General features: G+C 38.4%; 1 protein-coding gene across 1 annotated transcript in view; it reads right to left on the bottom strand.

The window, feature by feature from the left end:
• Nucleotides 1-11,652, bottom strand: part of LOC130974956 (uncharacterized) — a 39,364-nt gene extending 27,712 nt beyond the window's left edge. The window contains exon 1 of the mRNA XM_057899791.1: nucleotides 11,184-11,652. Coding sequence (XP_057755774.1) covers nucleotides 11,184-11,652 — 469 coding nt within the window. The remainder of the gene's footprint in view (nucleotides 1-11,183) is intronic.
• Between the last annotated feature and the right edge of the window lie 765 nt (nucleotides 11,653-12,417).

The following is a 12,417-nucleotide window of genomic DNA, read 5'->3' as shown; positions in this document are numbered from 1 at the left end:
ATGCTGTTGGATTCTGACCTCCCTACACTCGAAGTGGATTTTCTGGAGCTACAGAAGCCTAATTGGCGCGGTCTCAACGGCGTTGGAAAGTAGACATCCTGGGCTTTCCAGCAATATATGATAGTTCATACTTTGCCCAAGATTTGATGGCCCAAACCGGCGTTCAAAGTCACCTTCAGAATTCCCAGCGTTAAACGCCGGAACTGGCACCAAAATGGGAGTTAAACGCCCAAACTGGCATAAAAGCTGGCGTTTAACTCCAAGAAGAGTCTCTACACGAAAAATGCTTCATTGCTCAGCCCAAGCACACACCAAGTGGGCCTGGAAGTGGATTTTTATGTCATTTACTCATCTTTGTAATTCTTAAGCTACTAGTTCCCTATAAGTAGGACCTTTTACTATTATATTTTTCATCTTTGGACATCTAGTTCTTAGATCAGATCTTGGTTCTTCTGGTTCCCTCTCTGGGACCGAAGCCAATGATCACTCTTGTTCTTATGTATTTTCAACGGTGGAGTTTCTACACACCATAGATTAAGGTGTGGAGCTCTGCTGTACCTCGAGTATTAATGCAATTACTATTGTTCTTCTATTCAATTCCGCTTGTTCTTTGTCCAAGATATCACTTGTTCTTCAACTTGATGAATGTGATGATCCATGACACTCATCATCATTCTCACCTATGAACGTGTGACTGACAACCACCTCCGTTCTACCTTAGATTGGGTGAATATCTCTTGGATTCCTGATACACGATGCATGGTTGATCGCCTGACAACCGAGTGCTCGCCTGACAAACGAGCCAGCCATTCCGTGAGATCAGAGTCTTCGTGGTATAGGCAAGAACTGATGGCAGCATTCAAGAGAATCCGGAAGGTCTAACCTTGTCTGTGGTATTCTGAGTAGGATTCAATGATTGAATGACTGTGACGTGCTTCAAACTCCTGAAGGCGGGGCGTTAGTGACAGACGCAAAAGAATCATTGGATTCTATTCTGGCCTGATTGAGAACCGACAGATGGATAGCCGTGCCGTGACAGGGTGCGTTGAACATTTCTAATGAGAGGATGGGAGGTAGCCACTGACAACGGTGAAACCCTTGCATAAGCTTGCCATGGAAAGGAGTAAGAAGGATTGGATGAAGACAGTAGGAAAGCAGAGAGACGGAAGGGAAAGTATCTTCATACGCTTATCTGAAGTTCTCACCAATGATATACATAAGTATCTCTATCTTTATCTTTATGTTTTATTCATATATCATCTATACCCATTTGAGTCTGCCTGACTAAGATTTACAAGGTGACCATAGCTTGCTTCACACCAACAATCTCCGTGGGATCGACCCTTACTCGCGTAAGGTTTATTACTTGGACGACCCAGTGCACTTGCTGGTTAGTTGTGCGAAGTTGTAGTGATCACGATTTCGTGCACCAGTAATGAAGGAAAAGCATGTAGAAATGGAGAACTCATGAAGAAATAAAGGAAATGCAAAAGATGTCAAGCCAACCTCTTCGCACTTAATCAACCATAACATGAGCTACAGAGGTCCAAATGATGCGGTTCTAGTTGGGTTGGAAAGCTAACATCCGGGGCTTCGAAATGATATAAGTTTTGCCATGGTTGCTACACGCATGGTGATGCGTACGCGCATAGTACGCGCACGCGCCGTTGCTGCCACCTGGTTCACTTAAAGCAATACGTGGCCAGCGAATTCTAAAGCCTTGTGGGCCCAATCCAACTCATTTCTGATGCTATTTAAGCCAAGGATTGAAGGGGGAATGAGAGACTTTTCATACTTTAGATGTTAGTTACCATTAGTTTAGTTTAGCTTAGTTTTAGTAGTTTAGAGTTAGTTTCTAGAGAGAGAAGCTCTCTCTTCTCTCTAGAATTAGGATTAGGATTAGGTTTAGTTCTTAGATCTAGGTTTTAATTCATGCATTCTTCTACTTCTATCTTCTCAATTCCTTGTTGTTACATTCATCATTCTTCTATTCTTTTGTTGTAATTTCCTTTATGTTGTTCTTATACTTAGTTGTAGATCTACTATTGTTCCTTCCATTTTCTTCCAATTCAATTTGAGGTAATTCATAATAATTGTTCTTCTTTAGTTTTCTATTGTTGATCTCTTGCTTTTATAGTTATGATCCTCTTTAATTCTTGCCATTTATGTTGTTTACCTTTATTGCCTTCCAAGTGTTTGATGAAATGCTTAGTTGGATTTTAGAGTAGAATTTTATATTCTTGGCTTGGAAAGGTAACTTAGGAACTCTTGAGTTACTAATGTCCAAGTAATTGATGATTGGGATCCATTAACTCTAGTTCTCACTAATTGAATTAGTGGAGAGTTAGGACTTATGGACTAGGATTGATATAGCTCATTTGACTTTCCTTTACTACTAGTTAGAGGATGATTTAATGAGATTAATCCTTGCCAATTCTCATATTGTGGTTAGTGATTAGGATAGAGATCCTTGACCACCAACCTTTGCCAAGACCTTTTTAGCCATTAGTTTACTTTCTTGCCATTTATCTTTCATGCCTCTTATCAAAACCCCAAAAATAACTCATAACCAATAACAAGACATTTTATTGTAATTCCTAGGGAGAACGACCCGAGGTTTGAATACTTTGGTTATTAATTTTAGGGGTTTGTTACTTGTGACAAACAATCTTTTGTATGAAAGGATTATTGTTGGTTTAGAAACTATACTTGCAACGAGACTTCAATAGTGAAATTCTATACCATCAAAAATCTAATCATCAAAATGGTGCCGTTGCCGGGGAGTTGCAATGGTGTTATGTTATTGGTTATTGTATATATGTGAATAGTGTGAATATGTTTGCTTTTGTTAGCTCTTACTAGTTTTAGGATTTAATTTTCTTGCTTCTTATTTGATTTTGTTTTCATTTTCCTCTTGCTATCATGAATTCTCACCTTAGCTATGAGTGTGATTACAACTATGTTGTAGGTGATGAGAACTTCAATGAGAATGTGTATCAAGGATGGGATAATCAAAAGTGGGAGGAGCCATATGCATATGATCAATTTTCATGGCAACAACCTCCACCAATGCACTATGAAGAAGAGCCATTCTATGATGCATACCAATCCAATGGCTATGGTGAATCTCCTTGTGACTTTCAAGAACCACCACCATATGCCTATGAGCCATATCCTCAACATAACCCTCAACCATACTCACAAGCCCCTTCTTACCAACCACCTTCATATGATCCTAATCCATATCCATCCTACCAACAACCATATGAGCCATATGAACCACATATAGAGCCACCACCATTCCAACATCAATATTTTCAAGAGCCACCTCCTCTACATTATTACCAAGATGAACCACCTCCAATATATAAAAATTTTCAACCACAAGATGAATACTACTTTCCACCACAACCTCCCATGGAAGAATACTCATATCCATTGATTCAAGAGCCACATGATCCTAATCATATTATCCAAGAGGAACAAGAATCAAGGGATCGTCTCAAGGAAGCATTGGATCAATTTCAAGCAACCATGGAGTGTGTTGTGCAACAAGTGGAAAGAATGGAAAATATTGAACCACCACAACTCTTCCTAGAAGAACCACCTTCCCATTATGAACCCTTCCATCCACCCCAACCTCCAATAGATGACATCCTTGGTGTTCTTGTTCAAGGGCAAGAAGAGATGAAAATGGATGTGCAAAATTTCATGGCCACCTTGGATGCGGTAACAAATCAATTAGCCTCCCAATGCTTGAACACTCAAAGAACTCCTATGGTTACATGTGGAGAATCAAATGAAGAACATATCATGAAGGAGAGATTGGAAACTCCGGTGGGAAATGAAGGAGGTTGCTTTGTATTGGAACAATTGGAGGATGCTTTAATTGTTGAAGACATGGAAGAAGTGGTAGAAGACTTAGGAGATGCGGAGCCTCCATGGGAACATAGAGTTGAAGAAAAACCCTCCAAGATGATTGAAATTGATGCTAGGGAGGAAAGTGCACACCTTCCAAGGCATATTCCATACGAAGACTTGGATGGAATAGAGAAAGAATTGAGTTCCCTTAGTGATGAAGATCAAGCATCAAGTCTTAGTGGTGAAGAATCCTTTGAGCATGAAGAACCTTCTCCGGTTGGATTTGAAAGCGTTGAGGAGGTAAATTTTTCTCACCCTCCCTATTATGATTTGAGTAAAAGAAAAGGTTTAGATAAAATTGTTAAACAAAGGATTGAGATTAAGAGATCTTGTAAAGAGGTGAAAGTCCCTAGAAATAGAAGAACGAGGGTTGGTTACACTTTGTCAAGATCTTTGGAAGCATCTTTGCCTAGGTTGCCATCTACACCTTCATTTGAGTGGGTGAAATTCATTTCTATTAGCTTTATTATCCCACTTGAATATGGTTTGCTTGAAACGGATGGCCAACTTAGGGAAGTTTGTGGGATGAAGCGTAAGCGGAAAAGGTTTTGTGGTGGGCGTTGCAAATCAAGGCTCATTATGGTTGATGCATCAAACATGAGATATAAAGGTTGGAGTAGTGCTCAAATAGATGGGTCTAGGAGAATTGTTGGCCACTATATAGAGAATTCACCTTACTTACCACCCGGATGGACTAATAATGATGATCAACCTCAAGACGGGTGTGAAAACAAAGTGTGGGATCCCGGATTACAAGAAGAGGATCAACTTTGGGAGCCCCAAGCTTGTGAAGAACTCCATCAACACTTGGCTCAATCCATAAGAAATCTTGGGGCACAATGGAGAACCAAGCATTGGTGGGAGTTCCAAGATGAATACAAGCACAAGCCACCTTGATGAGGAGCTCCCCATAAGTCCAACTTAAGGACAATAAACAAAAGTGCTAGGTGGGAGACAACCCACCATGGTAACTTCTTTTCATTTTCCTTTTTGTACACATTGGTAAAAGTAGTTTAAATTCATGTTTTGATTAGTTTGTTGAGTTTAATTAGCATTTTATCATGTTAAATAAGGTTTTAGGGTGTTTTGGTAGCTGTTTGGAGGTTTGGAATGCTTGGATTGGTGCAAAAACATAGCAAAAATTTTTGAAAAATAGAGCACCATCCACGCGTACACGCACTGCGCGCGTACGCATGCATCAAGCGTTTTCGACCAACCACACGCGCGCGCCATGCATGCGTACGCGTGGATTGAGAAGTTCCACATTCCATACATTTTCCAGAGAGTTGTGCCTACGCCGCGCCAATGTTATGCTTTTGGCATAACCCTACTCACGCGCACGCGTGTATGACGCGTATGCGTCACTCTCGAAATAAGCCATCCGCGCGCGCGGCATGCGCACGTACGCGTGGATGCCCTTTCTTCCATCCATTTCTCTTCTTCCCCTCTTTCCATTTCTTTTCCTTCTTCTTTCTTCCTTCCCTCCTCCTACCCCTCATCCAACACTTCCAAACACCATGGACAACCATTTATTTTAGTTAGTTAATTAGTTAGTTAGTTAGTTTTAGTTTAGTTTTCATTTTATTTTCTCTCTTTTCATCATAAGTGTTGGATTATTGACTTTGTTTACTATACATTGCTGCCCCTTATTGCCTAAATGCTATTTTAGCATGAATGTTTTTTTATATAATCTTTGTTGGATTCTATGATTGAGGTTATATTTTGCTACTTGGTTTTGAGTTTTTCATGCTTACCTTTTGAAAAATACCAAGTGATGAGAATTGCCTTCGAGCTTATAACTCTTTTGAATTGCATGTTGTAGCTAGCCATCATGTGATTTGAATCCTTTTCCTTGATTAGGCAACCTCTTGATAGATGATGTTACGCATTTACCTTAATGCATTGTGTTCATGACTATATGCATCCATAAGCTTTGACTTGAATGCTTTCATGCTTCTTTAATGCTTGTTTTACCTTACAAGCTTACTTAAAGCATCCCAAGCACACTAGGATAAGTAAAGTGCATGCTTCTTTTGTGACATAGCTTTTATGCTAATGTGTGTTCTAAGCCGCGTAATTTAGAATTCACACACTTATTTGTCATTAATGTCACACTAATTCACTCACTCGTTTCTAGTGATTAGTACCTCATTCCAACAATGTATGCTTCCTTGTTTTTATATCTTCTCATCTTATGGTGTTATATTTTTGTTTTTCATGAATAATGCACCACAAGCAAACATGGAAGTGGAAGAAAGAACACGCAGCAATCCGGAGACTCGCCGTACCCCCTTGCTCATCTTTGAGTGCACCGAGGACGGTGCAAACTTTTAAGTGTGGGGAGGTCGTCCGACCGGTCGGCGATTTTGGGTGATAAATTTCTAATCCCAACACTTTTGCATTTTATTTTAGGTTTTTAGGATTTTTACTTTCATTTTCTTACTTTTGCATATGTATACACAATAAGCTTAGTCAAAATAATGAAATTTTTCAAGATTTCTATCTATAGGGCACCAATTGATTTGAGTGAAAATTTTTCATAGAACTTGCTTGAATTATATATATTGTGGAACATGAATTTTTGAGCTAAGAACATAAGCAAGTGAGATTTGAGCCTAATGGTGTGGTTACATCTTATAACCACTTATTTTTTCCTTCTTGTGTGCATTATTCTCTTTTTATGAATGTAATCTTTGATTTGTTTGATTCTTTATGTCCATTATTTTGTGTATTCATGCATTTATATGATTGAGACCATCATTTCATTAGCTCACTTACCCAAATAGCCTTACCTTTTATCTTTCATTGTTAGCCAACTTTGAGCCTACGCTTAACCCACTTTGTTCTTAATTTAGCACATTACAGGCCTTAAAGCGAAAAACAATAAATGTCCTTAATTTGGATCTTTGATTGGCTTAGGCTAGTGTGTGTGAGTACCATTCAAGTGTGGGAATCTTGGGACATTGGGAGAATAAAAAGGTAGTTTTGTATTTTTATTGAAATTATTGGAAATTGGGTACATACTCATATATTGATCAAATGTAAAACCTTATGCATTGATGCTCTTGTATAAAAAAAATATGAGAAAAAGAAAAGAAAAAAAGAAAAAAAACAATATGGAAAAAAATATATATATATAAAAAGAAAGAAAAAGAAGAAAAAAAGAAAAGTAATAAAAAGGGGACAAAATGCCCCAAAGCAAGGTCCAATAAAATCAATGCATATGTGTTGTGAAATAAAAAGGAATACATGAGTATGTGAAAAAATGAAGAATGGGTAGTTAGGTTAGCTTTGAAATTGTATAGGTTGTCATAGGTTAGGTGGGAAGTTTAAGCTTATCAAAGATTCAAACTTCAAGCTCACTTAACCAAATATGCATCCTACCTTGACCCTAGCCCCATTACAACCTATGAAAAGACCTCATGATAATTGTATGACATGCATGAAATAAATGTTGATTGTTAGAAGAAAAACAAATCTTAGAAATCATGAAATAGAGTAGAATTGAGAGAGTTAACCCTAAACACTTGAGAGAATAGAGCGCAAACACATCCGGTGAGGGTTTGATGCTCAATTACATGTTTCCATCTATAATCATCAACTTTCATGCAAGTTTGTAAAAATATTTAATAACTCAATTCAATTGTGGATTAGACTTGTTAGTCCTTAGCCTTTGTGCATATATGCTTCTTGGGAATTGATTTATTTTGACCAAGCAATTACATTCATGTAGATAGTTGCATATAGGTAGATTGCATTTAGTTAGTTTCCATTGAATAAATGCCATCCCATACTTCATTCTTGGTTTAAGCATGAGGACATGCTTGGTTTAAGTGTGGGGAGGTTGATAAACCCCATTTGTAGGGTTTATCTTGTATTGATCTTAGGGAATTTTATCACCTTTTACCCACATTTATTCAATGAAATAGCATGGTTTTATAACTTCTCCCTTAATTGTGCTTAAAAGTGAAAACATGCTTTTTAGGTCTTAAAATAGCTAAATTTAATTCTCCTTGATTCTATTAGATTCCTTGATATGTTTGCTAAGTGATTTCAGATTTAGGAGGCAAGGATTGGACCAAGGGAATGAAGGAAAAGCATGTAGAAATGGAGAACTCATGAAGAAATAAAGGAAACGCAAAAGCTGTCAAGCCGACCTCTTTGCACTTAATCGGCCATAACTTGAGCTACAGAGGTCCAAATGATGCAGTTCCAGTTGGGTTGAAAAGCTAACATCCGGGGCTTCGAAACAATATAAGATTTGCCATAGTTGCTACACGCATGGTGACGCGTACGCGCATAGTACGCGCACACGCCGTTGCTGCCACCTGGTTCACTTAAAGCAATACGTGGCCAGCGAATTCTAAAGCCTTGTGGGCCCAATCCAACTCATTTCTGATGCTATTTAAGCCAAGGATTGAAGGGGGAATGAGAGACTTTTCATACTTTAGATGTTAGTTACCATTAGTTTAGTTTATCTTAGTTTTAGTAGTTTAGAGTTAGTTTTTAGAGAGAGAAGCTCTCTTTTCTCTCTAGAATTAGGATTAGGATTAGGTTTAGTTCTTAGATCTAGGTTTTAATTCATGCATTCTTCTACTTCTATCTTCTCAATTCCTTGTTGTTACATTCATCATTCTTCTATTCTTTTGTTGTAATTTCCTTTATGTTGTTCTTATACTTAGTTGTAGATCTACTATTGTTCCTTCCATTTTCTTCCAATTCAATTTGAGGTAATTCATAATAATTGTTCTTATTTAGTTTTCTATTGTTGATCTCTTGCTTTTATAGTTATGATCCTCTTTAATTCTTGCCATTTATGTTGTTTACCTTTATTGCCTTCCAAGTGTTTGATGAAATGCTTAGTTGGATTTTAGAGTAGAATTTTATATTCTTGGCTTGGAAAGGTAACTTAGGAACTCTTGAGTTACTAATGTCCAAGTAATTGATGATTGGGATCCATTAACTCTAGTTCTCACTAATTGAATTAGTGAAGAGTTAGGACTTATGGACTAGGATTGATATAGCTCATTTGACTTTCCTTTACTACTAGTTAGAGGATGATTTAATGAGATTAATCCTTGCCAATTCTCATATTGTGGTTAGTGATTAGGATAGAGATCCTTGACCACCAACCCTTGCAAAGACCTTTTTAGCCATTAGTTTACTTTCTTGCCATTTATCTTTCATGCCTCTTATCAAAACCCCAAAAATAACTCATAACCAATAACAAGACACTTTATTGTAATTCCTAGGGAGAACGACCCGAGGTTTGAATACTTCGGTTATTAATTTTAGGGGTTTGTTACTTGTGACAAACAATCTTTTGTATGAAAGGATTATTGTTGGTTTAGAAACTATACTTGCAACGAGACTTCAATAGTGAAATTCTATACCATCAAAAATCTAATCATCAAAATGAAAGACCTCATGATGCCAAAACTGTGTTCAAGAATCAACATACTGAACTAGGAGAATCAATAACACTATCTTAATTCGGAGTTCCTATAGATGCCAATCATTCTGAACTTCACAGGATAAAGTGAGATGCCAAAACTGTTCAGAAGCAAAAAGCTACTAGTCCCGCTCATCTAATTGGAGCTAAGCTTCATTGATATTTTGGAATTTATTGTATATTTTCTTCTTTTTATTCTATTTTATTTTCAGTTGCTTGGGGACAAGCAACAATTTAAGTTTGGTGTTGTGATGAGCGGATAATTTATACGCTTTTTGGCATTGTTTTTATGTAGCTTTTAATAGCTTTTAGTTACTTTTTAGTATATTATTATTAGTTTTTATGCAAAAATCACATTTTTGGACTTTACTATGAGTTTGTGTGTTTTTCTATGATTTCAGGTATTTTCTGGCTGAAATTGAGGGACCTGAGCAAAAATCTTATTCAGAGGCTAAAAAAAGGACTACTGATGTTGTTGGATTCTGACCTCCCTGCACTCGAAGTAGATTTTTTGGAGCTAAAGAAGCCCGATTGGCTCGCTCTCAATTGCGCTGGAAAGTGGACTTCCTGGGCTTTCCAGCAATGTATAATAGTCCATATTTTGCTCGAGATTTGATGGCCCAAACTGGCGTCCAAACGCCACTCAGACACCCTTTTCTGGGGTAAAATGCCAGAACTAGCACTAAAGCTGGAGTAAAACTCCAGAACTGGCACCCAAACTGGTGTTTAACTCCAGCAGTAGCACAAGCACGTGAAAGCTAGGAAGCTCAGCCCAAACACTCACCAAGTGGGCACCGGAAGTGGATTTCTACACTCTTTGCATCTAGTTACTCATTCTCTGTAAACCTAGGTTACTAGTCTAGTATAAAAACTACTTTTAGAGATTCATTTTGTAACTTATGACATTTTTACATTCCTTATTGTACCTTTGACGGCATGAGTCTCTAAACCCCATGGTTGGGGGTGAGGAGCTCTGCTGTGTCTCAATGAATTAATGCAATTACTACTGCTTTCTATTCAATCGCGCTTGCTTCTGTTCTAAGATATTCACTCGTACTTCAATGTGATGAATGTGATGATCCGTGACACTCATCACCATTCTCAACTTATGAACGCGTGCCTGACAACCACTTCCGTTCTACCTGCAACAGCTTGAGTGTGTATCTCTTGGGCTCCTAATTCACGAGTTTGATTGTCTTTCCTAACAACAGAGCATTCAATTCTGTGAGATCAGAACCTTCGTGGTAGAGGCTAGAATCAATTGGCAGTATTCCTGAGATCCGAAAAGTCTAAACCTTGTCTATGGTATTCCGAGTAGGATCTGGGAAGAGATGACTATGACGAGCTTCAAACTCACAATTGTTGGACGCAGTGACAGTGTGCAAAAGGATCAATGGATCTTATTCCAACACAAGTGAGAACCGACAAATGATTAGCCATGTACATGAACCATTTTCACTAAGAGGACAGATGGTAGCCATTGACAACGATGATCCACCAACATATAGCTTTTCATGGAAGGAGCCTTGCGTGTTTGAAGAAGAAGGCAGTAGGAAAGCAAAGATTTAGAGGGCAAAGCATATTCGAAACCTCAACATGTTCTCCATTACTGCATAACAAGTATTGTTTATTCCATGCTCTTTTATTTTTTTACAAATAAAACTAAGAATTATTATTGATATTCTGACTAAGAATAATAAGATAACCATAGCTTGCTTCAAGCCGGCAATCTCCGTGGGATCGACCATTACTCACGTAATGTATTACTTGGACGACCTAGTGCACTTGCTGGTTAGTTGTGCGGAGTTACAAAGTGTGATTGCAAATTTCATGCACCAGTTACTCCTATGCAACTCTTGTAAATAATCCCACAACTTCCCATATTGTGCCTTGTCATTCCCAACAACAATTTCCCTAGCTGCTTTCAAAGCCATTTGGATCATTTTTGGATGGACCTGAACATTGTAGTCCTGTTTCATATGCTCCGTTGCTTCCCTCGGTGTCAGCTTAGGCTGTGTTGCCAACCTTTTTTCCAGCTTATCTGTGACCCATGCCCTATCGGCCAAGTTGCTTCCATAATCCCTTCCATATGTATGCTTGTTGTGAAATGTTTTTATCTCAAATGCCATTGTTTTTGAGTTCCTTGCCACATATATCAACCATGGGCATTTTTCCTCCGCACATCTAGCCCTGACCCTCTCCTTCTCATTCTTGATATACATGCAATCTCTTCCATCCCAGACAAATACATCCTTCAAAGCCTTCTTAAATCTCTCCATACTCGAAAATTATATTCCAAGCTCAAACTGAACCTCTCTATATTCATTTTCTTTATTGAAATCAAGTCCGTGCATTGTCCTCTCATCCTCAGAAGATACCGGGGTGTGACACTCTTCAGAAGCATATTCATAGTTATAGTCATCACTATCACTCTTTTCATTAACCACAGTTGGACCTCCTAATTCATCTTCTACTGGCCCTCCCATATCTGTTTCTACTGGCCCTTGGGCAGAACCCAACCCACTAGGAAGTGTCTCAGTTCGATTTCCTTTACTAGATTCACCGTATAGCACATGTCTCTTCCTCCTCCTCCTAGTATACCTCTTTGATGATTTCTTACTATTTTTCTTAGGTGACACTTTCTTCTTGATTGATGGAGACACCGATGCTTTTTCCTTTATTTTTTTTCCACGTCGTTTTGGTGACTCAATATCACTACTATCAGTCTCATAACCAGGAGAAGGAGGCTTGTAGGCCTCATCCTCGGCAGTCTCGTATCCGTCATCCGATGAGGATTCCTCTGTGACCACAACGGGCACTTTCTCTGGTTCTGGCTCTGGTTCGACTGCCATTGGTTGACTTACCAGGTGCTCAAAGTGGATGTAGAACTCATTTCTATCTGGACAACTTAGGATGGCTTCACACATGTCATTAATATCCTGGTCACCCTTAAGGATATGAAGCCCAAACTCCAGGTTTCTTGCTGCTAGATCAAGCCAATAAATTTCTTTGTATTCTAGATAACCTAATCCCTTGAAGAGTTC

This window comes from Arachis stenosperma, chromosome 4, assembly GCF_014773155.1.
Source record: "Arachis stenosperma cultivar V10309 chromosome 4, arast.V10309.gnm1.PFL2, whole genome shotgun sequence".
NCBI classification, from domain to species: Eukaryota; Viridiplantae; Streptophyta; class Magnoliopsida; order Fabales; family Fabaceae; genus Arachis; species Arachis stenosperma.
The sequence above is the reverse complement of the archived record's forward strand: the minus strand, read 5'-3'. Positions and strand labels throughout refer to the sequence as shown.